This window comes from Arvicola amphibius, chromosome 6 (genome assembly GCF_903992535.2).
Source record: "Arvicola amphibius chromosome 6, mArvAmp1.2, whole genome shotgun sequence".
NCBI lineage: Eukaryota > Metazoa > Chordata > Mammalia > Rodentia > Cricetidae > Arvicola > Arvicola amphibius.
In genome coordinates this window covers 120,607,420-120,632,848 of record NC_052052.2, presented here as the reverse complement: position 1 = coordinate 120,632,848, position 25,429 = coordinate 120,607,420, and the positions used below count along the sequence as shown (strand labels likewise).

Here is a 25,429-nt window from a genome sequence, read left to right as displayed (position 1 = left end):
AAAATATTTCTGAAGTGACACTAGAAACGGAAACTTAAAGGGTCTCTTCCAAGGTCTGGCCTTAAAGTCTTCTATTTTGTCAGTTTCATTCAGTTTTTTTTTTTCTTTGCCCTAATGTACGGCTATCAGAGCGGCTGTATGAAAATAGGGCAGTAATTTCTACTCAACACCTCAGTGCTACCTTCTGAGCTGCAGGATGTACGTTGCCATCTAAGTATCGCCAGCAACAGGGATAATCCCTTGAGCATCGCATAGCCCACAGGACTTGCCTTCTTCAAAAGAATTAATTCCACGCAATTTAAAGCAGAAGGGCTGAACCGAGGCTAGGCCGGCTCGGATGGCGGGGGTGTGCATGGCTCTACACCCGAGAGGAGGGGCCGCCCCAACTAACTCGGCCACGACCGCCTCGTCTCCGGCCCTCTGCGCCCCAGAACCCCCTCACTCGTGTCTCCAAGTCCCTGCTGTCCCGAACTAGCTCGGCCAGCGTTACCTGCTCCTCTGCTTCCGCCATAGCGCAGTCTGAAAGTCACATGACATACCCGGAAATAAGAGAAAACAGCCCCTGTCCACAGCCTACTGGGAAATGTAGTTTTTTCCCCCCCATATCAATCCGGTTCCTTGTCCAACTCTCATTTCTCAACAGAGTTCTGTTTAAGAGAATCCATGTATATATAATTAATGTTAGATTTTATTTTGTTCTTAGTATACGTTCTATTTTTATTGCAGTATCTAGTAAGCGTTTTCTATTCCAGGCCCGGTTTACTGTAAAATTATGAATTATCTCATTTAGTCCTCTCAGCAATCCCTACATTTATCCTCATTAACAGGGAAGAGCACAGCACCTCAGAGATCTCACTAATCTTACATAAGAAGCCTCGGTTTAGAATTCGTCCCTGCCCGATGCCCAAGACTACCATATCAAATGTTCTTCAGGCTAATACTGCCGCTGTGCCCGCCCACACCCTTTTCAAACGGATAGTAATTATAAAAGAATGTCTGCAGCTTTGAATCAGAAAATAATGTATAGTTTAACAAAGATTAGGTTCTTGGTACATTAAATTAATGTCTTTTAGCTTAATTTTTTGTACAAATATCTTGCCTGCTCATATGTCTGTTCACACTTGTGAGCTTCGTGTCCTCATAGGCCAGAAGAGTTTATCAGAGTCCCTGGAATTAGAGATATAGATATTTTGAGAGCTGCTATAAGGTATCGGGAATCAAACTCTGAACCCCTGGAAGAGATGCAATAGCAATTGACATATAAATATTGGATTTTTAAAATCCCTATTGTTTAATTATTTGCTAAACTTGCATTGACTGTCTTCAAGATAAAATATCAGCTTGTCATTTGTAAAACCCGAAAAACATCATTTAGAAAACTTGACGCTACCTAATGTTTCTGAGCAAAATCAACTATCTTTACTATTCCTCAGGAATCCAATCATCTGTCCAAAGACAGCCATTGTCTGTTTACAGCGTCTTAAACAGCTGGCAGCTCACAGAGGTAGCACAATTGGCAGCAGATGGTGCATACCCCAGTGTCCTTTTCGTTACTTATGGAACACACTGACTCGGACCTAGCAGAAAGTCACATACTCAGTACTATGTCTTTCCCCTAGTCCCTAGGTGTAGCTTTCTCAACCCATTTTCCTCAATAACCAGAAGCCATGATGACATCATCTCTCACACCCTTGGTTCTCCCTCAAGGTCCTAAACAGCCTCCAATCCTTGCTATGGGTCCCACTTCCAGCCTGCTCTTTACTAGGCTCTTTTAAATACCCACAGGCAAACACCCAAGGTAATGTCTAATCTAAGAGTTTCTTACACTTCTTGTTAAGCAGCTCAGGCCCAAACAGCACTCATGATGGATTTCAAGCCACAGAAAAACCTTGTAAGAATTTTCTCCCTGGCAGCAGGAACCCGAGGTAACCTATGTCTTTAAGGTACCAATGACAACACAAACTTATGACACACCATAGTCCCCCTCAGAAACCAATGACTTTATTGAGCTTCCTTACAGAGCATGAGTAAGGGGCTACTGTCAGGTGCACACTTGACCCCAAAGCAGCTTCACTGAAAAAGTATCTACCCTGCAAAGATGAAGGCGTAACCATAACAACAGATGAAGCCCCCTTCTCCTTGTTTTTTTCCCCCAGCTGAAGTACTTCAGTCTCTCCAAGAAACTATGAGGTCATGTGCAATTAGGATAGACCTTCACAATACTGACTGGAAGGAGTAGCTGCAGACTCAGGTGAGGGTCCAGTGACCTCCCTGCTCCTTCCTATGACAGAATGTCAGCAGTCAACAAACCCAATTTAAGGATCCTTTGCAAGCAGACACAGATGGTCTTACGAAGATGGGTATTGTTGGAATTAGAGGTCAGTGCTTTGCAACAAGCCTTCCACACAGTAGACACATAGGAAGCCCATTCCTATGGAAAATAGAAAGAAGCCTAGATCCTTGGCTCCTCCAATTTTCTTCACAAGCCATTATTTTCCCTTTTCCTGTTGTGAGCTGCATCCAGAGAAACTGGTGAGAGTGCATCCTTTTCTGACCGGCAGAATCCTGTTTCTATCAAACACATACAGGAAAGAGGGAGGAGAATGCCGACTGTTAGCATGGTTCTCTCCTTGTTCTGTTCATTTTGGTTTTGGTTAGAATCAGTTATGCTGAAAAGGAGGGATTAACTGCTGGAAATCAACACTGAATTCCCAAACAAGGTTTTGTTATTGTTCTGGAAAACCAACAGCTGTGTGATCTACTTCAAATTTTGAGGGTTTTTGTATTTGTTTAAGTTTTGGGTTTTGGTTGGTTGGTTGGTTGGTTGGTTGGTTGGTTGGTTGGTTGGTTGGTTGGTTGGTTGGTTTTGAGACCAAATCTCACGATACAACCCTGGTTGGCTTAGATCTTGCTTATGTAGATTAGGATGCTCTTGAACTCACAACTCACAGCCTCCCAAGTGCTGAGATTAAAGACATTGCATCACCATATCAAACCCTCAAATTCTGATGATTTCATAATCCTTTCCTTCTAGGCTGACATTCTTCTTAATCCCATATGACTTCTGACACACACACATACACACACAGAGAGAGAAGGAGAGAGAGACAGAGGTGTGTGTGTGTGTGTGTGTGTGTGTGTGTGTGTGTGTGTGTGTGTGAGAGAGAGAGAGAGAGAGAGAGAGAGAGAGAGAGAGAGAGAGAGAGAGAGAGAGAGAGAGAGAGAGAGAGAGAGAGATCTCATGTAGGGGCCCGGGTCTGCCCCTGCTCCTGGGGTTACTTGAGGACAGTTTCTGGTCAGCCAGCTAAAACTTTCTGTTTGTTTTTGTGCTCCCTCTGCCCCGCCTGGTGATTAGCTGTAGGGTACTGTTTACTCCATTTTGGGTGTGGCAATTTCCCACCTGCCTGAGGGGAATTCCTTGTGCAGCAGCTAGGTTTATAAGGATTTCCCCAAGGTTGAATAAGCGGCACACGGCTGATCTCCTATAGAATGACCCAGGTCTCTTGTGTGTTCTTTCAATCTCCAGGCCCTTGCCCGGCTTGTGTAGGGTACAGTGGCGTGCAAACTGTACCAAGAGGGAAACACAAAATCGGGTGTTACAATCTCACTCACCCTGGCTTTGTGTTGATAGTAGAATTGGAGCTGGGGTCAGTTGAAAGTCTTTGTTGAAAAGGTCCCTCAGAATCCTGAAGATATTCATCAATGGTTAGGAGTACATGCCATCACTGTCTTCAGGACTCAGACTGCACAGACACATTATGTATATGCTCTGTGCTCCCATAGAAACACAGATACATACACACTAAATTAATAAGTAAATGCGTGATAATTTTACAATAAGAAATAAAAGGTCTTTCAAAACCCAAATCAGCAAGGGCTGCAGCTCTAATTTCATTGCTGATTTTCCTGTCTGTCTGTCTATTTCTGTTTGTCTGTCTTCTGGGATTTTCTTTTCTCCCTAGCAGGTGGAGCTTTGGTTTGTGTGTTTGGATGAATCTCCAAAGACTATTTATAGGACACATCCCTTTCATCCACTACACAGGTTCTGTCTGCTCTTAAAAACATTCTAATGGAGAAGGCACTATGATTGTCTAGGCAAGCAAAGCAGTCATCAGCTCTGGCCTATGATGGACTTTCAATTCTTTGGAACGAAGAATGTTTGATCTCTTTTCTTTCTCAAATGGGATGTTGTTGGATGGCATGCAAAAGCAGCTGAAGTTTGCTGTAAATTCTTCTCTGTTCACCAAACCCCAGAGAGCCCTAAGATAGCGCTCTCCACATTTGCCTTTACTATAATAAATGGCAGTCTAGCGCCTATAATCCCAGCATTTTGGAGGCAGAGGCAGGCAGATCTCTATGAGTTCAAGGCCAACTTTTTCTACAGATAGAGTTCTGGGATAGTCAAGACTACAGTGAGAATACCTGTCTTGAAAAAAAAACAAAAACAAAAACAAACACCTATATACTATATATATAATAAAAGGCAATGAGCTTGGGATTCATTGGGCACAGGGAAGATTGGGAGGAATGCATGCAAAGTCAAAACCTACTATGGGCTAGGTTAATTCTAGGCTACGAGGCAGAATGAAATTGGCATGTGACCTCTGAACCACACGTTTTCTCTTGTGGGACTTTTGAGATTCCCTTTTCTGAAAGGTCCTAGTGTTTCTTCTTGCTATACAAAAACTCTCCACAGACCACCTGGGCCCTTGCTAGGACTGAGTGACTGGGGACCTTTTGAGTGACTTACTAGAAAATGACACCAGATTATACATAAATAGGTAAAACTTAAAAAGTATTTAACCTAGCAGTTATAAATTCTACGTCAGATCACTCACTTAGAAAATTCACATTGTTCATTCATCTCTCCCTTCAGCTATGGGGGGGAAAGACTAGGTTCAACTCCTCAACCCCCCTGTATAAGACTTGAAACTTGTTACTTGGTGTTAGCAACCAGACCTCAGTATAGTAGTTTATACTATAGTATAGTATATATATAGTAGTAGTTTATAGTAGTTTACTGAGTTTAAAGATCTGTCTTAAAAATTATCACTATAGGTTTAACACAGTTAAGTATCTTTGTAAATTATGATAGCCATTCTATTCATAATAACTTTATCTCATTTTAATCAATATGAATAGTTTCAACATTGACCCTTATGAAATAGTGCTTCCATTGTTTAGCAAAGTGAGAAGATGACCTTACAAAAACATCAGTTTTGTAACCTTTCTGACAAAGTTAGCAGTTTCAAGAAACTACCCCAGTCCTGAGCCTCTGTGGTTTGTTACCATGGCCTTCCCTCAAGATGCTTTTGTTTTTCTGCTCCATTTATTTTGGAGAGATGATATCAGGCGTTATATTGTTACCTTTTTCATCCTAAAATCTTTAGGAAGAAATGACAGGCAAACTCACAGCACACTAAGTTACCTGCTTCAACCAGTACCCTTCTATCCTTTCTTTAATTTACTTTTCCCTGAAATAGTTAAAATAACATAGATGTTATCTTGAGTGATAATAAACCTCAGTTTATGTCACATTTTCATTTTCAAATACAGAACCCACGAAAACCTTCATGGTCTACTACTATAAATGTTATTTTAAAATACTGTGGAATATTCCTTTATACTGTGTGAATATATGCCACTCTGGTTGGGTTAATAAAGAAACTGACTGGCAAATTGCTGGACAAGTAGAGGTTAGGCCAGATTTGTAGACAAAAAGAAAGTATGTGGGAAAAGGGGAGGAATCAGAGAACAACTTGCTGTACTGAGAAAGGGCACCAAGCCACATGACAGAACTTAGATTAAAAAATATAGGTTAGGGCTAGAGAGATGGCTCAGTGGTTAAGAGCATTGCCTGCTCTTCCAAAGGTTCTGAGTTCAATTCCCAGCAACCACATGGTGGCTCACAACCATCTGTAATGAGGTCTGGTGCCGTCTTCTGGCCTGCAGACATACACACAGACAGAATATTGTATACATAATAGATAGATAGGTAGATAGATAGATAGATAGATAGATAGATGGATAAATATTAAAAAAAGAAATATGGGTTAATTTCAAATGTAAGAGCTAGTTAGTAACAAGCCTGAACTATTGATCAATCAATTATAATTATTAATAAGTCTCTGTGTGGTTATTTGGGAGCATCTGCCAGGACACAGAGAAACTCCTCCTACAATATACAGCTTGCTGGAAATGTCAAGTGTCAACTCCCTACCTCTAGTTTTAAAGATAATCCTGAGATACTCAAGTTAGAAAGAGAAAAGATTTACTGTGGTTCATAATTTGGGGCATCCTAATCCTTAACAAACCACCACCACTACTACCATCCCAGCTTGAGAGCCTATGAAGAGGCAGTAGATCACAGTGGGGATGAAACAAAACCACTTCATGGCCAAACGGCAAAAGGCTGGAAGAAGGAAAAAGATTCCACTGTTCTCTCTAAAGCCATACCCAATCCCCTAATACCTCTCATTAGATTCCAATTCTTAATGATTCCAGGACATCCCACGGTACCAGGCTGGGAACCAATTAAGCCTTTACCACCTGGGTTTTCAGGAAACATTTAATAACCATGCCATAAAAGTCAGTAAACCCATTAGAATTTTAAAACAATCCTTTTCTAATTATAAACATAATATATGCTTATACATGTAATTAGAAAGATAAAACTCCTATGTGAGCTATCCATTCAGCTCACCATTGCTAAATACATTTTTACATTTTCCTTATCCTCACCTTCAACTATACCTTTTTTCCTTTCTTTTCTTCTTTTTGTATAAAGATTTGTTTTCTAACAAAAAAATATGGAATCAAATTTTGTCATCTGCTTTCTTCATTTAGTTCTATTTCACTTAGTTCTATTAGTATATATTGAATTAATAGTATGTATTGTCCTAAAATAATCATTTAGTGGTGTTTGTTACAGCTTCAGTCTATGAAAAAAAATTCTAATCTTGATGAACATTCTTTTTGTTGTGTAGCTAATTAACATTTCTCTTTTCCAATTGATCAATATTTCCTTAAAAACATATATTGAAAGGGGATAGCCTGGTTATTGACATCTTTAAAGTCATCACAAAAGCTTTCTGTAAAATAGGCATGGTGATACACACCTTTAATCCCAGCACTCCCAAGGCAAAAGCAGGCAGATTTCTATATACTCAAAGCCAACCTGGTCTACAGATTGAGTTGTAGGATAGCCAAAGATACACAGAGAAATCTTGACTCGAAAAACCAAAGCAACAACAACAAACAAAAAGATGCTTTGTAAATAATACAAAATGCCCTTAAAAGATCTACTAAGCACTGATAGGAACTGATATGGAGTACTTGAGAAAATCATCTCAAGCTACATGTTAAGAAGACGTTTTGAATACTAGATAGAACAAGTTTTAGGAAATACAATTTTTGGGGAACTAAAATACAAAGTAAGTGTGGGATTCCTACTGTGTATTTTTCTGTCACATATATTCAGGGGCCATTTGTTTGAAAGAACACAACACAGACTGTGTGTCTGTAACCCACTTACTGAACTGCTTTAATATTTTTGACAGAGAGCACAAAACAATTTTTAAAGGCTTGAATTCAATCTATCTGAATCCAGGTGTTTGACTGTGCCAGGAAAATGTATTATTTAATAAAGTCCTTCATTTTCAATCAAAATTTTGAAACAAAATACTCAACACATCCTGCCACTGGATCCAAACATTATTTGCAAACCAGGCTCTGCTTTTCAGGAAAATTTAAGATCAAGATATTTCTGTAGATGAGCCCAGCTTCTCCTTCGTATATATTGTGTCCTTTCAATATAGAAACAACTAATAAAATTGTAAAAGAAGAGGAGTAAGGGAGGAAGTAGAAGGATTTGTTGTATAAACTAAAAACAATGCTTGTCTCCAATCACGTGCTAAAATTTAGCATAACTAGCTTGTTAATTACTGAAAATTAAAATTCATCTCTTATTTTAAGAGACAGTAGAAAGAAAGATTCCTAGTCAGCTAGCTATTTGTACATAATATAGCTGACTTCATAGATGATATGAATGTAGCACAGTATATTACTGATGTTATAAAAGGAATTAAAGAAATAAACACCAATATCTAGTTTAATAATTATGAACTTTGATTGCACAGCAGTTTACAATGAAAATAAAATTTAATCACCACAAGGTTTCTTTCTTTTTTTATTGTGTTTCTGCTGTGGCCTGTCATTTATTGCTTTAGCAAAGCTGGAATGTGGCCAACAGGAATCTCAGCTGTCATTTATGAGATTGTTATCACAGGATAATGAAGCTTTAATTGAAAAATCCTGATTTGACCACTATTACTCAGGCTGTAGCCCTTCAAATAGTGCACATCTCAAGAAGAAAAATAAGAAAGTTCAGAAGATGACGACATGGGAAGTTACACAGAAAGTGAAGCCATGCGTGTGCCTTTAGGTAAACATTATCAGACTTCCATGTGGTACAGCTTGGGGTCTCTACCTGTAGATTCAAACAAACTCAAATAGAGAGTATTCCAAAAGAGAAAGGAAACAAAGAAGATTTAAATCTGTACAAAAACACTTAAAGTTATTTTACATTGATTTTCATAGCAAAACTAGGAATTATAAGTAAATTAAAAATTCTTATTCTATAGGAGCATATGTAGGTTGCACATAAACCAATGCTGTTTTATATAAGGGACTTGAGTATCTGTAGATCTGGGCATTTCTGAGGTTCCCAGAGCTAATTCCCTGTGAATGATCTGAGTAGTACTTGCATTTTTATTTGGACCAAAAGAGAGTTCTGTGGCGTAACCAAAACCAGGGACAAAACCTCCTCAACAAGTGTATCTTGATCTTCTATGACACACAAGTATTTCCTTTTATGGTCTCTCCTCCCCACTCACTCCCAAGGAATTTACTAAGGATTTCCTTTAGTACCTTTCTTTCACTGTTTCTATTGACTCTGTTTCAAACCAGAATGGTCCAGTCTTTCTGTTCTCACAAATGTCATAACAGAGACATTCTGTGCTAAGTATACCCTGGCTATATCCAACCAAACTCCTCCACTCACTGAATGCACATTATTGATCATTATTCTTTTCCCAAGGTTGCTGAAATTAAAAATTAAAGAGACCACACTATTTTCTGATGTTTATCTTTTGCTAGATACATAGGAGATTTTTTGTTGTTGATGAAACAAGTTCAAATCCATTCTTCAGTGCAGATAAGGAGCCCCACCTCATGTGTACATACACATACAAAGTTTGCTTTCTCCTCTTCTGTTGTCTCACCAGCAGGCTTTTAAAGACAGGGAAACTACCTTGGTTCCAGCAGCAAAGGATCAAGGAAAGGTATCTTCAGATACAGACAGGCTGTGTTCCCTGCTGCTTAGATGCCACTTATAACTGCTCGCTTTTACCTTCTTCTAGTTTATCCCTATACTTGTGTCTAGCACTAATAAAGGCTGAACACTCCACCTTTCTTATGCTAGCAGAATTTCAGACAATAACTGAATTTACCAAACTTTCCTTTCTGGGTTTCAGTCAGCCAGACCAATAGTCAAAGATATTTTAGAAGCACTTTCAAGTTCATGAAAAAATGTAATTCAAATATATTGGTGATACAATGCAATTTAGGGCTTAGGTCAAAAGAAGACTAAAGTTGGGTTATGATTCCTAGGACAACACCTTCAGACAAATGCTAATACCCAAAGCTAGCCATCTTGCCATGAAGAACACTGTAATGAGTACTTCTTTGGATAAAAGTAATGCATTTTTTCCTATTTCCATAATGGCATGTGGCTAACTAAGCAGTCTTCTGCTGTTCTATCAAAGGGCAGTAAGCACTAGACAACCAAGACTTACATGTAGTTCTGTAAAATAATGCCCCCTCTATGAGGTACAGTTTACTCTCAAAGCACTGGGTCCTTTGTTTACTTCTCCTATAATAATAAAAATTGATTATATAATTATTATTTATCAATAAAACCTCAGGAGTCAGATATTGAAGTAAGAACCTGAATGATCAGAGAACTGGCAGAGAAGCAACCAGTCACCTCTTTCTTTTGTTCCTCAAGCAAAAAACTAAGACCCTCTCTGAGCCCCACCCTGATACTTACTGTCTCTCTATCTCTCCACAGTACTCCAAAACCTCTATGATTAGTTTTGGCCAGCTAGTAGCTAGCTCTGCCCTCTGATTCAAAAGAAATTTTATTGTCAGTCTTGGGAATATCAGAATGCAATCAAAATACCACATAACACTTCCCCATTTTTGTCTCAATAGAAAGGGAATGTTTTAATTCTGACACAGAAAAATTATATACAATATGAAAAAGCATCAGGTAAGAATTATAAATCACAGAAAAATTATATGCAAAAAGAGCAAGCATCAGGTAAGAATTACATTCACAATGTCCAGTCCATTTGCATTTAGCAAATTCAGAAAAATATTCCATTATCTATCTTGGGGAGTCCAAAATTTTGGACCTAATTCACTTTCTATCTTAACTTAGATTACCAACCCAAAACTAATATTTTTTTTAACCTCAAACATGTGTCTATATAAACAATTTAAGCTTTATACACTTTACACCTCTTTTGAGTTTCTTTTCTGAATTTGGTAACAGTGAAAATTATAACTATAAATATATAGTCTTCAATCTCCATTTGAGACTCAAGAAGGATAAAATATTACTTGGGTAAACAGGAAGTGCAGAGCAAACAGCTTCTGAACTATAGAAATGAGAGAAACAGTTGGCTTCCTGAACATTCACACAAGGTTCCTCTGTAACATTGGAGCATCCATCTTCAGCCTATATTCCTAAATTATCTGGCAGAATTTTCTGTGAAGCAGGAAAGAACTGTTTCACCTTGTCATGGCAATGTTTGGTAATCTCTTCCTTTGTGTTCTGCTTGTCCAGTTTGGATAGCCTACTGTTAGGAGTTGAGGCAAGGGTAATTTGTTGCCCAGTGACTAACTTTTGCCACAAAGAAAGCAAACATGATATGGAGGTTCTTCAGTGCCCTTCATTCTCTCTGAAGTAGATTAGTGCTGCCAGGAGCAATTGTGTCTCACTGCCATAAAAAGTCTTATGCTATTAAAAACATCTTAAATGCCATATTCTGTAGATCTTTGAAGTGTTTGAAAACCCCTGTCTATCTAAAATTTATTTGTTTGACCTTGAAAACATACCTAACACAAACACAAATTTGATTGTTATAGATAACTAACTACTAATCTACATTTCTTAATAATCTCAAACAGTTTGTAAAAATAATTTTCAAGAAATGGAAATTCACATTATATTGTTAAATGATCTGCATAGGTTCAATACATTAAACAAGAGTAGAAGTGTATGTACAGTATGTTCTAACAAATAATAACCTTACATTTATATCAATATATAAAAATCCATACTGATGTAAAATAAGATTAACTGCTTTTTTAGTTTAAAAATAGATTCAATAATCTATCCTCTTATCCTATCATTTTTATATGCCCCCCCCCTTTTCTTTTCAGAATGAGGTCCCTGAATCTAATCTCCTTTGTTCAGGTTTTTTTCCCTGACCATTACCAACTACAATTTGTAACCAACCCCCCTAAATGATGATAAATATCCATGAACTATTGAATGGCCAAAAAACCACCCATCCCACTTCTTGGAAATGTGGGCATTGTGTTCTCTAGATTGCTTACTGTTGTCTGGAGGGCAATGGCATCTCTGGGATACCCTGAGAAAATTGAAATAATGGTCAAGTTCTGGGAGATCCAGTTGTGTCATTTGTTGCCAATCTCTGTGTAATGGGCAACTGTAGGGCTTATCCGAAGGCCTGGCTGGAGTAGTGCATGAGGCTGGACCATCTTAGCTAGTGCTTTGACATTGTCCTGAGCAGTTTGTAATCCAAAGCTGATCTTTGGGTACTATTTGTCAGCTTAGTGGCATTATCACAATCCATGTAGAATCATTGTTGTGGGGCCCCATCTTCCTTTTGGAAATGTCAAAGGTCACTATGAGGAATGGTCATGGTTCACTGCAGAAAAATTGAACGTTTTAAATGCCGTATGCAGCAGATCTCAGAGAGGTTAAAGAGCCATAATTTGTTAAGTACATCCAGGGCACACAAAGTTAATTCCTAGTTCCCTGATAGAACTCATGCTGCAAATCACATACAGGAAGCTAGATTAAGCCTTTTTCTAGAATTAATACTCTATATGACCACTAATATCACAACGCAAAGTTAATAGGCATATACACACATATATTAATCTTATAATTTTTGAGGTAATATTTATACCTTAAAATTTTTTAAAGAGTCAAAATAAAACCAAAGGATTATGAGATTAGTGGCAATAGAATCGTCCCTTAATTTTGGTTTTTCTTCTGTCTCACAACAGGTGGCTCTTTTGACAAGAGACAGAATTTTGGATTTTCCTTTAGCAAAGCATGCTCGAGGTTGGAGGAGAGAACCATGCTCCAATTCCAAAGCCAGCTTTAATTTTTAATTGAACCAGAACTATAAAAAGATCATTTGCCCTATATATATGTAGAGAACAGCAAAAAAAAAAACATTTGTAAAATTTGTAAAATTTTATTCTGCTGAAAATGTGCTATGTCATTAGGCCAATTGATTCTTTTTCTTGGGACACTTTTTTTTTCCTGGATGATTTGTCCTTTTTCTTCAGATGTCTCATTTGTCCAGTGGTCTTAAAATTCTTTAGTTGACCACTTTCATTCTTTTGGAAAGACAAAACAAAACCCTGTCCCAAGCCTAACTTTGGGGAATTTCCTTTTTGGCAGGTTATATCTGATCAAATGAAAGTCATTTGTTAGTCTTATACGTTAGTTTAGACTGGAGGGCCAAGCTGTTTGATGATCTATTGCCTCTTTTAATCAAGAGGTCTCTGCTGTTCAAATATAATCTTTATCAAGTTGGCTGGAATCTATAGCCTTTCTTCTCCTGTGGAAACAAAAGCAAAACCTCTTCCCCAACATATCCTGGTTTCCATTTTGAGGTCAACACATCTTTTTTTTTTTTTTGTTTTGTTTTTTTGTTTTTTTTTTTTGTTTTTTTTTTTTTTTTTGTTTTTCGAGACAGGGTTTCTCTGTAGCTTTGGAGCCTGTCCTGGAACTAGCTCTTGTAGACCAGGCTGGTCTCGAACTCACAGAGATCCGCCTGCCTCTGCCTCCCGAGTGCTGGGATTAAAGGCGTGCGCCACCACCCGGCAGGTCAACACATCTTTAAAATATACAGGCTGATTTAATTCAGCAGTTTTTTTTTTATTATCCAGTGTCTCTGCACAGTTGTCATTCCTTTTTCATTATCATTTAAAAATTTTAAAGTTAGTAAAGCATTGTACAATCTATCTTTAGGAGATCATTATTACCCCTTTCTGTTTATTAAGCTTACCTTTTGAAGTGTGATTAGATATTCCCAGAAATGCTTGCATAGTAGGATTGTGTAGCATACTTCTAATATGCTTTATGTTGTAATATGCAAAAAACTTTTACATTTTACTAGAGACATGTCCTAAAGCATTGTCTGTCTTAATTTTTACAAGTATCCCAACGATGGCGATAACTTCTAATAAATTAATTAGAATTTATTAGAATAGTGTAATTATAGAATCAGCCTTTTCAGAAATCAAAGCAGTTGTCCATTAAAATCCTGAATGTTTCTATAATATGATGAACATGTTTTAATCTTCCAAACTCCAAAAAGTGAAACACATCCATTTGCCAAATTTCATTTCTTTGAGTAACCTTGGGTTACTTTCTGCAGGTAGTAGAGTTTGGTAATACAAAGAAGAAGTAGTTCATTTCCTTATCATTTCCTTGGCTTGTTGCCAAGTGATAGATAAATCTTTTTTCAAACCCTTACTATTAACATGGAGTTAATTCTGAGACTTCCAACACATTTTCTACCAATAGCTCATCAATATCATCATTGCCTTGTGCTAGAGAGCTTGGTAGACCCATATGTGATCTAATATGAGTTATATACAAGGGATGATTTTGATTTCTCATTATTTCTTGTAATTGAATAAATAACAAAGTTAATTCTGAATCATCTAGGATATGTTTAGCAGTTTCATTATGTAAAACAACTCTCCATGTTGAGAGTCAGGATTAAGAATATATTGAGAGGTTCTGAATAATCTAATAATATCATGAGAATAGCATGTAATTTTGACTTTTGAACAGAATCATAAGGACTTTGAGCCATTTTGTTTAAATTTTTTGACTTATAAGCTGCCTTTCCTGATTCATTTGTTTCAGTAGAAAATGTAGAGCCTCCAGATTCTTTATGTATTTTCCATCTTTGCATGTTTATTTTTTTACTCTATTTCTTTTACTTTTATTTTTTAATTTTTGATTTTTTTAAGACAGGGTTTCTCTGTGTATCTTTGACTGTCCTGTATCTCACTCTGTAAACCAGGCTAGCCTTGAACTCACAGAGATCTACCTGCCTCTGTCTTCCAAGTACTGGGATTAAAGGTATGTATCATCATACCTGGCTACTCTTTCTTTTTTTTTTTTTTTAAAGTATTTTCTCTGTCTTTTTCCTTTTATCTCCCAAGTCAATATATATTTTTAAACAAACTGTAAACCATTTAGAGGCTTCTTTCCCCATCTGAATCTGTTTGTACTGTATATCTTTATCTTTTTCTGAGCAAATGAGTCTTTAATTGGCTAAGCAGCATGGCTAGGATTAAAGATCTGGCTTTGACTCTTGGCTCTGACCCATTCTTTGGCCTCCTGAGAGTCTAGTTTCATCCTAGAGGTACTGGTGGGGGCCATATTTATTTTCATAACTCTGTGGAATTTCTAGGTTCATGCACCACTAAGAATCCTGATGCCAGCTGCTCATAAACACTATTTAAATGTTTGGCAGCAGAGACTTTTCATAGAGCCCCAAGGTTTTTGCCATTAATGCTGAGTCAGAAAGGCTCTCTTAAAGAAGCCACACCTCTGCTTGCCTCAAGCAAACAGAGCCCACCCCAGAAAATGCTACTACCAAGAAGCCATACTTAACTTTATTCTTGTCTGTCTATAATCCTTTTTTAAAGATTTCTCAGGCTTTATGGGGAAATTCTTGCTCCACATTGGGCGTCATTCTATAAATGGAGACTGATCTTTCATTTCCTGGCCTCTCAGACCCCAATTATCACACAGAAACTATATTAATTACAACACTGTTTGGCCAATGGCTTAGGCATATTTCCAGATAGCTCATATTTCTTAAATTAACCTTTTTATATTAATCTGTGTCTCACCATGAGGCTGTGGCTTACTGGTAAGGTTTTGGCATCTCTCTCCTTAGCAGCTACATGGCTTCTGCATGACTCTACCTTCTTTCTCTCTGCATTCAGTTAGTTTACCCACTTGCTCTATTCTGCCCTGCCATAGGCCAAAGTAGCTTCTTTATTAACCAATGGTAATAAAACAAATTCACAACAGAGAGAGGAGAATCCCATGTCACTCACCAAGAATTTTACCTGGGGAAATTTCATAACATCTAGTCCTACCTCATTGTACTATGACCCTAGCTTCATTTCTCTACCTCGTTTTTCATTGTAACCGAGGACCAGCTTTCAATACTGCTGTAACTAAATCTTTCCAGTCTTGTGGAATAATTCTGTTCCAAGTGACCCATGAATTTAACATCTATTTTACAAAAGTTGAATCAATACCATATGAAATGACCTTAAATCTCTTCAAATTTGACATTTCTATAGGATCTCAGTTAACTTCTGAATAGCCTTAGGGGTACCCATAATCTGGTGGTTGTTCTTGAATGGTAATTAGATAAACTGAAGTTAGTTTTCTAATAACTTTGGGCTGCTCCTCTTCAGTTTCATAATGCAAAGGTGTGGTAGCTTCTGCTCTAACCTCTTCTGCCTGTGTGTGAATATTTTTTTAGTCTCATTAGTATGTCTTTCTAAAGACTGTATATTATCAGTCAATTTTTGGTATTTAGCACCAATATCAAACAATATTTTTAGGGATAAAACATGAATTACCAAAATCACAATGATTATAATTGACATTATGTCAATCCCTGTTAAGTTGATTATCCCTTCATTTAACTGCCCCATTTTCATACCACCCATTGTGAAACTATATAGAAACCTAAATCCCTTTCTTGTAATATTGTTTCCCACTTTTAATGTGAGCAAAAAACTGTTTTTAAATTAAATTCTGCCCCCCCCTTAAGAATTTTCAGGTATCTCACCAGATCTGATGATGCTGACATTGCAGTGTGAGGCTGGCTGTTGCTGCATAGCATGGCTGGGCAGAGAACACAAGCAGTGCATCACATGGCTGAGGGCAGCTGCAGCTGCTAGTACATAGCCGATAGCTAAGAGTATGTGGCAGTCACAACAACAATAGGACCCTGAGCTGGTGCCAAGCCTACTGACCTGGTGTGGCAGCGGCCAAAGAGCATATCCAAGGGAAGCCAGGACCCATGAGGAGAGGGAGCAAGCTGCCTGAAAAGAGGACATGGGAATGTGCAGAAGAAACACGTGTGGCAGGAAGTGAGGGCACAGTACTACCTGAAGACAAAGCTGGCTGGGGTAGATGGCTAACTCCTGTGGCATATGGAGCCCAGGTGCCTATAGAGTTTGGGGCCTGTGTATTCTGGGCCTGGAAATGTTGTAGAGAGGCTGCAACAAGAAAATTCCAAGCTCACTCAGAGGGCTTAGGGCAAACTGCAAAGGCAGCTCTAGTAGCTACCTGGTGATTTTGTGCCCTGAGTTGGACACCAGATGATGCCTTTATCTAATTATTATTTATCAGTAAAAACATGGACTCAGATAACAGAATAAGAACCTGAATGATTAGAAAAGTGGTGGATAAGCAACCAGTAACCTCCTCTTTTGTTCCTTGATCTGAAAAGGCCAAGACCCTCTCTAAGCTCTGTCCTTTTATTTCCTGTCTCTCTATCTGTCCTCAGTCCTCCAAAACCTATATGGTTAATTTTGGTCAGCTAGTAGCTGGCTCTGCCCTCTGATTCAAAACAAACATTATTGTCAGTCTTGGGAACATCAGAATGCAATCAAAATGTCATACAACAAGAAATCTTTCTTCTAACCCAACCGAAATAAATTACAGTTCATTTCTATTTCTAGCAATCTGAAAGTCTTCCCAGGTTTACACTCTGAATGAAAATTTGAAAATGTCATCAAAGACTCGTAGATGCTAGTCTCAGGATGGAAGAAAATATTCAGACTCTGGTAGTGATGGTCTTCACAGATCTGGAGTCATTTCAATATAATGTCATTCCTTGGAGGAAACTTGGGTTCCAACCTTAAGCTGTGTGTTGATCCCACCATGCTTCAAATTGCTGACTGGTTAATGCCTTTATCATGTGTTTATGAAGAATCATTCTGTCCTGTAATACTGCCTCTCTATATTTGCATAATGTTTTGTTCTCTGGAGAAACCTCAACAAAATTGCAAGAAAGCAGACACTGCAAGGTCTCAGCTATCTGAAGGATACCATACATTTCAACCAACGATATTTCCGAGGTTAAACAGCTAAATGGGATGTATATTCCTGCAAAGCAAATAAATTTGTTTGGCTCCTTGCTTCATGTTACTTAAACTAAGATAGCACCTGGCTAGTTTACATCAACTCTGAGCTCTAATGAGATACACCAATGCCAGTGACACACAGTAGTGTCTAGTTGAGTGTGTTTAAATGCTTATTCTCACCATTTACTGCAGGGAGATTTCTGTGTAGACTTTCATCTGGCTTATGTCAAGGATTATATGATATTGTTGACAGTAGTTTCTGTCCTGCCCGGTCCTGCAGCCATGCAGTCCCAAATAAACACACAGAGGTCTACATTAATTATAAACTGGTTGGCCTATTCGCTCAGGCTTCTTATTAACTAATTCTTACATCTTACATTAACCCATTATTCTTTTCTGTGTTAGCCACATGGCTTGGTACCTTTCATCAGTGAGGCATTCCCATCTTGCTTTCTCTCTTTCTGGGTAACGACTTCAGACTGCATCTTTCCTCTTCCCAGAATTCTCCTGTTCTTGTTGCTCCGCCTCCACTTCCTGCCTGGTTGCCCTGCCTATACTTCCTGCCTGGCTACTGGTCAATCAGTGTTTTATTAGGATACAAGTGACAGGGTACAGACCATTGTCCCACAGCATGATATCACTTGTCCAAGAGTTTCCATAGGTTAGTTCTGAAACCCTATATTAGATTCTTTTATGAATGAAATATGTATAAGATCCTGACTTTCCATCCAAAATTATTAATAATACAGCATTATTATATAACCAGTTTAGACAATAGTCCCAAGGCATGTTTTCTACAACATATATTTGTATGTGTATCTATAGTAGTTGTTAATTTAACCATTTCCTTGTAGTGAATGTAAAACATGAACCAAAGATTAATGGAAAGCTCTGCTGAACTCATGTGAGAGTAGCTACATAGCTAAATGTATAGTGTAAAATACTGGATTAAATTCACGGAGACTAAGGAAGATTAGTATTTTGTGTTTTAAGTTTTACTCTTTTCCTGTACCCCTCTGCCCCACTGAAAAATTCCAAGCAGGTGCATGCCATCTATTTTTCCCCTTGTGACAGACTGTCTTGTGTAGGGTCTTCATTCTCTGACACTCCCTGACCAACCAGAGGGCAGCATCCTTCATTAGAGTTTCATTCTAGCTCCAGTTTCAATTCCTTTGTCTTCACAGAAATAGCCTGTCCTTCCCATTTCCTCTCTTCCTCCCAAACCTCCCTAATAATAGAGGCTAACCCAGAGCCATAAGTGTTCCCTATTCCAGGGAAGCTCTGATTGGAGAGCTGAGAGTGGCCACGTCAGATTTCAAACCCTGATCCGTGGTTCAGCTCAACACCATTAAGTGGTACTTGAAAGAGACTGCCTAAGTACATGGCTTATGGTAGGATTTTTTCTTTAGACTTCTCGGTGGGTCTTTCTAAAGAAATACATTTTGAGCCAAGAGCCTCTTTCAAAGTGGAGAGTATATTTGTAGGTTTCATGACATTAAAAACCAGGACACCAGCTGCCAGAATAGTTGAAATTAGGTACTACTCTCCAGGAGTAGGGGTCTGCCTTGATTAGCTTCCTAATTAAATATGGGAATGAATGCTTCAGAATTGGAGCACATGCTTTTAAAGATCACATAGCCATCTGCACATTTAAAAAAGATTTTTAGAATTATTTTAATTAGGTGTATATGCATGTGCTTGAGCTTGTGCCCATTGAGTCCACATAAGTGCAGTTGCTTTCAAAGCCAGTGGAGGGTGTTAGATTCCCCAGTACTGGAGTTACAGATAGATGTGATTTGCTTGGCATGGGTGCTGGGAATTGAGTTCTAGGTTCTGCAAGAATAGCAAGCACAAACCACAGGTTGGTTTCTCCAGTCCCTACAATTCACACTTTTAAGTAGAGAGTATGCTTAATATCTGCATTACAAAGTAAGTCTCTAACTGGAATGAAACACCTTAAAACCAGCAACAACCTCCCCCTGAACAATAGTTCATTCTACAGAGTTAGAGATTTTGTAGCTTTTCATGAGCCCATGATCAAGAATGAGGAGCAATGTGGTGATGGCAACTGACTTTTTCCCATTTTGCCCCTAGCCCTAAAAGAAAATTTCAAGGATAAATTTATATACCAATAGCTAAATGCACTAGAAATTATAATCAAAATTTAGCATAACCCTACCACATTTTGACAATAAATTAATTAAACATCATTTTAGTGGAAATAGTCCCACTGAATTTTCACATAATAAGTTTAAGATGTCATTATTGATTTATAATTCATTCATGGCCATACTCTATCTATTCTTACAAAGCTTGGCTCCTCTTTTGGGAGAGGTCATAGTACCCATCTCAGGCCATGTTGCCACGTGGCTTTTTTACATCACTGTATATAGTTTTCAGACCTTTCTACCAATTCTAAGGAAGAAGAGATAAAAGAGGACATGACTGGGAACATGAAAGGTTTACCTGTGGCCATGAATTAAGCTTCTGTTTTCGATTTCTCATTTATTACTTTTCTTAAAATAGCCTTGCTTTATACCCTAAGGACATCACAGTAGAACACAGCTTCCAACATCAGAGACAGAGATGCTGTGTAGGTCTTTTCTCTACAACATCTCATACCATAAATACAATCATAGTAATTTATAAAAATGTATGAATTTTCATACATGGTAACTTCTTATGTTTTAAAAAATATTTAGCCTTATTTTACATTTGTGAGTACTTGCCTGCATGTGCAACTATGTGCCATGTGTGTACCTGGTGTCTGAGTATGGCAGAAGAGGGTGTCAGAGCCCCTGGAACTGGAGAGATGGATGATTGTGAGTAGCTATGTGAGTGCTTGGGGAAGAACCCTAGTCCTTTTCTAGAGCAGCAAGTACTCTTTATCCACTGAGTCATGTCTCCAATCCCTTAAGGTTTCCTAATACCCTGGTAATTTAGTCATGGCTATGTTTTATCTCTATTAAAATATTCCAGTAACTTTCCTATGTAAGATTGCTGTGTAATGGTTTCCTCTACATGCAATGTTCTCTCCTTGAGGGAGGAAGACATCACACCTAAATCACACAAGCAGTAAACAGCTACCGGGTAAGAAGAAACTGGTGTAGCTGTTTGCAGCTGCTTGGGGAACTGGAGTGATGCAGGTCTCATGAGTCGTCATACACACTGGTGCAAGACACGCTGCTGATATTGCTATGTGGCACTCATCCATGGAAACAGATGCAGAAGCCCACATCCAAACATAGGCAGAGCTTGGAAAATCCTGCTGGAGATCGGGAGTCAGAGGGGTCAAGGACACCACACACACACACACACACACACACACACACACACACGTCACAAAATCAATTAACCAAGGTTCAAAGGGGCTCACAGAGAGTGAATCGACAATCAGGAAGCCTATATGGGTCTGACCTAGGCACACAGAATACATGTTACCGTTGTGTAGCTTGGTCTTCTTGTGGGACTCCTGACAGTGGGAACAGGGACTATCTGAGTTTTTTCTTGACTTTTGGGACCCTACTTCTTATACTGGGCCACTTTGTTCAGCCTTAATACAAGGGGAGGTGCTTAGTCTTACTGGATACACGTTTTGTTGCTATCCATGGGAGGCCTGCCCTTTTCTGAACAGAAGTGGAGGAGAGGTTGGAGGTTGAGGAGGGGGGCAGATGGGAAGTGGGAGGAGGGGCTGGGCGGAGAGGAGGGAAGGGAAACTGAGGTCAGGATATAAAATAAATTAATTGATTTTAAAATAATTTTAAAAATCAGGCCCTTTGGTAGGCACCTAATGTTCTTGCCGTGTCATTCACTGACTGTATATTTAAATTTCATATATGGAGACGTAATTGAGAAGAAAAGAACGGATATTTAAATTTCTCAAACAGAAGAGATTTCTTAGAGAAAAACATTAAATCTTATTTTTCTATTGGCAGGATTGGTGAAGTATATTTTCTTTAAAGAAAGACATAACGTTGCACTTTGAAAATGGTATTGTAAGAGAAAATCTCTGCTTTATTATAGACGAGTAAGATCCGATTTTAGCAGGAGTACTAAAGGGCTGGGATCACAGTGCGTGTACGGTAAACACGAGGAAAATCTGTTTCTATTAACTCAATGTGTAAAACAGCACATTCCTCCCATTCTCTTCATTACCCAAGCAAAAATAGGGAGGTGAGGGCAAGACTTGCAGTGTTCCTTAGCCTTTGACTAGAGCAGACTAAAGACACACCATGAAAAGCAGACAAAACAAATGTATATTTTAGGAGCCCCACGCCAGTGTTCTGCTCAGAACATTATCTAATAGTGGAAAGGAACCTAATTTTAAGCTTAAAAAAAAAAAAAAAAAAACAAAGAATTTGAGTGTTTCCCCCAGTGCTTGTAAGACCCTATTAAAAGTTAGAGAATAAAACTTCCCTTCCCAATGTTGTTTTTCCATTAAAGCAAACATTGATTTCCCCTCCCCCCACCTTTTGAGACAGGACCCAAATCACCGGGGCTCGCTCTCTCTAGGCTGACTTCTTTGTGTGTCGCCAACTGCTAGGCAGCCAACAGGGGGTGCTCTATGCATATTTTGATGAGGGGAAATGAAGTCAAAATGAATTTTAACTCTCTCTCTCTGTTTCCGTCTGTCTGTCGCGCGCTCATTTTAAGGCACAAGTAAAGACTGTGCCTCTTCAAAAATACAGAAAGGTTTTCGCAAACGCGTTCAGAGAAAAGCCAGGAAATCCACAGGCCAGTCAAAGGAAGTTGGAGGGAGAGTCAGTATTTACATAATGGGAATTAATGGCTCCAAAGGAATTTGGTCTCCTGAACAATTTGAGTCCCTATTTATCAATTGCACATAAATTTTCTGGGCTGTAAAAGCTAAATTCATTGGACAAGTTATCAGTTTTTCATGTTGTGAATTAGACAGAAAGTACACACCAATATCATTTTGCTCTTGTATCTCTTAGTACATCCTGATTTGGTTTTTCCACCTATAGCGTGCAAGAAAGGGACCATGCATCCCCATTACAGTCTTTCCTATGGCTAAATGATGTACAAATGACAAATAATAAACATCAGCATTTTGACACATAAAAATTTAAGAATGTGTGGCACATTGAAATAACATTTAATCACAATGTTTGAGAGGTCAAGCTGGCACCCGGAAGCAAATTCAAAAAGAGTTGCTCACACACGACACAAATACTGTAGAAGTAAAGTTGTTTTGAACCATTTGTTTCTAAAGACAGATGACAGAGTTGAGGTAACAAGTTCTCATTAGAAGAAAATACAGCATGTTGCCAAACGAGAAAAATTTATCAGGTCATATAATTTAAAACACCACAAGGCACAGGTGTATGTGGAGATATTTAGAAAATAGTTACTTTTGCTTAGTGTTTATCACACTAATAAATAAGGTTTCTCACAGAATTTTTAAAGCCAGTGTTTTGATTTATATAGCAAAGAGCCAAATGATAACCACGGTCATTATTCAACAAATAACACAAGGGAAAAAAACGTGCATCTTAGAAACATATTTTTGTTTTCTCTTTCTGGAATCTAAACAACTTCCAGCTAAAAGACATATTTTGATTAAGATAATATTTTTCCCTAATCAATATTTTTTACCTCTGGGTTATTACTTCCTTGAAGGCTTCTCTGCCTTTTCCCCCTTTCTAAATTAGTCCGTGTAGCTTATAGGAAACCATCAGCACTGCCACACACGGCTGTTTACATTAAATCTTTCCCTTAATATTTACTGCTGGGTGGCAGGGCTTGTCTCTAGCCTTTATGGTTTGGCATCAAATTTTGCAATGTGTGTTTTATACTTAATTGGAGTGGGGATAGGAGCACAGGAGCAGAATTAACCATTAATGAAATAAGCCTCCTGTTGACCAATATTCACATCTCTGCCTAGGTTGCTTATAGGTGAATATTCCTTGGTGGGAAGCCATATTGAGTGTGATGTGCTTGCTTTACACATGTGCCTAGTACTGTTATATATGTGTTCAATAACTGCAAAAGTGTCTGAATACCTACTCTGGATTTCTGAACTTGTTTCATAGCAGACATGATAAACAATTTGGGTACCAGTGCTAGAGAAAGAATCACACTTGGAGCAGCTGTGTTCTAAGCATGACTAGGGAAATGGGGTGCTTCTCTACATTGACCTAGCTGACTCTTCCTCCATGCCAGAGACATCTACTTCCCTAAACACTCCACTACTGTGCATCTCTCTCCATATTCACATAGTGGTGCGAGGCCTAAAATTGGAATTCTAAGTTATGTGCTGCCATGATATGCATTGAAATTGGGAGAGCCATAAATGGCTGTCTAACCCAAAACACCCCCCCCCCATCCTGCTCTCACAAATAAGGATCTTCAGAAATAATCCTCCCTTATCGAAGGATGAGACACCCACTGTTTCCAAGGCTGAGGCTTCAATTTCAATAGCCCAAGAACTATTCAAAAAAGCCAATCGGGTCTTCTCATGGGAAAGAAGAAAACCCTCACTCTTTCCTGCCAAAAGCTTGCTGCCTACACCCTTCGATGGTTTAGTCTTCCTAACTGCAAGGCCTGGGCAGCCCCAGTTGGCATTGTTAGGTCTCAAAGATGCTACACCTGTCTGTTCTGCAGACAAATGTCTAACTGAGATGCCCATTTAACTTGTCCAAGCAGATTCTGGCTGCCAGTCTCCCTCCATCTCTACTTGTTAAAGAGTCTTCCTGGCTGGTACCTAGTCCCCTACCATGAACTCTTCAGCACAGGGTCTGGGTTGGGGTTCCCTTCCCTTCCCTCAGTCTCTGATCCCTATATTACCTCAGACATTTTGGCTAACTGTCCTTTGGTCTTTTGGTCTCTTGATCTCTGGGTTCCCAGATAATCATGTCGTTCTCTCTCTTCTCCTCATCTCTTACTGTCTGCCTCCTCTCATGATCCGGCAGGTTCAGTGTGAACTCTTTCGTATTCCTCTGGCTTTTTCCTCTTCTATACTTACAAAAACTCTTCTCAACCATATCTTGGAACAGTCATGTCCTCAATTTTTGTTCATCTGGTGCCAAAAGAACAGGATTGGCATATATGACCTCCTTTTCAAGGAATTTAGCCTCTCTGAACCAAGCTGTCGATTTGACTCTCCTAAGGTATATGAGAGAGCTGGGGGGGGGGTGGGCAGACCAGGCTATCCTAGTAGCCTGACAGAAGTCTAAGCCTTAGTTTCTGTTTACTAGAATGGCACACAACTAAACAGACAGTCCTCAGAAAAACCAGAGCCTTTTGCTACCTCAGCAGGCACCCAAAGCCCCTTCTGCTGGCTCAGCAGGCCTCCAAAGTCTCTTTGCTGGCTCAACAGGCACCACCTCCCCATCTCCTAGTAACTAAAGGTAGCTTTTCCAACTCAGAAGCTAGAAGGTCCCTGATGGAGGAGAGTTATCTGTCTATGTTACTTTCATTGGTTAATTAATAAAGAAAACTGCCTTGGCCCTTTAAGAGACAGAAAATTAGGTAGGTGGAGTAGACAGAACAGAATTCTGGGAAAGAGAGGGGAGACGCTTCAGGCAGTCTCCATGCTTCTCCTCTCCGAGATGGATGCAGGTTAAGATCTCTCCTGGTAAGCCACACCTCGTGGTGCTAAATATGGGTTAAAGGAAGATGTGAGAATTAGCCAATAAGAGGCTACAGATAATGGGCCAGGCAGTGTTTTAAAAGAATACAGTTTCCGTGTAATTATTTCGGGTGTAAAGCTAGCAGGCGGCCGGGTGGCGGGACGCAGCCCCTGTGCTTCCTTCTACAGGTCCCTGACCACTAGGACCTTCTACCAATCAGCCCCCCATACTAATCTTTTCTCCACCAATCAGCAACCGATTAATCCCTCCTCTCTGAAATTCCCCTGACTCCACTTAAAAGGAGCTTGTGA

The 25,429-nt window shown here is 38.9% G+C and overlaps 1 protein-coding gene across 1 annotated transcript in view; it reads right to left on the bottom strand.

The window, feature by feature from the left end:
- The window catches only part of Vps41 (VPS41 subunit of HOPS complex), a 139,699-nt gene extending 139,164 nt beyond the window's left edge, over window positions 1-535 (bottom strand). Inside the window, exon 1 of the mRNA XM_038333530.1 lies at window positions 491-535. Within this exon, the coding sequence (XP_038189458.1) occupies window positions 491-511 (21 nt within the window). The 5' untranslated portion in view covers window positions 512-535. The remainder of the gene's footprint in view (window positions 1-490) is intronic.
- Between the last annotated feature and the right edge of the window lie 24,894 nt (window positions 536-25,429).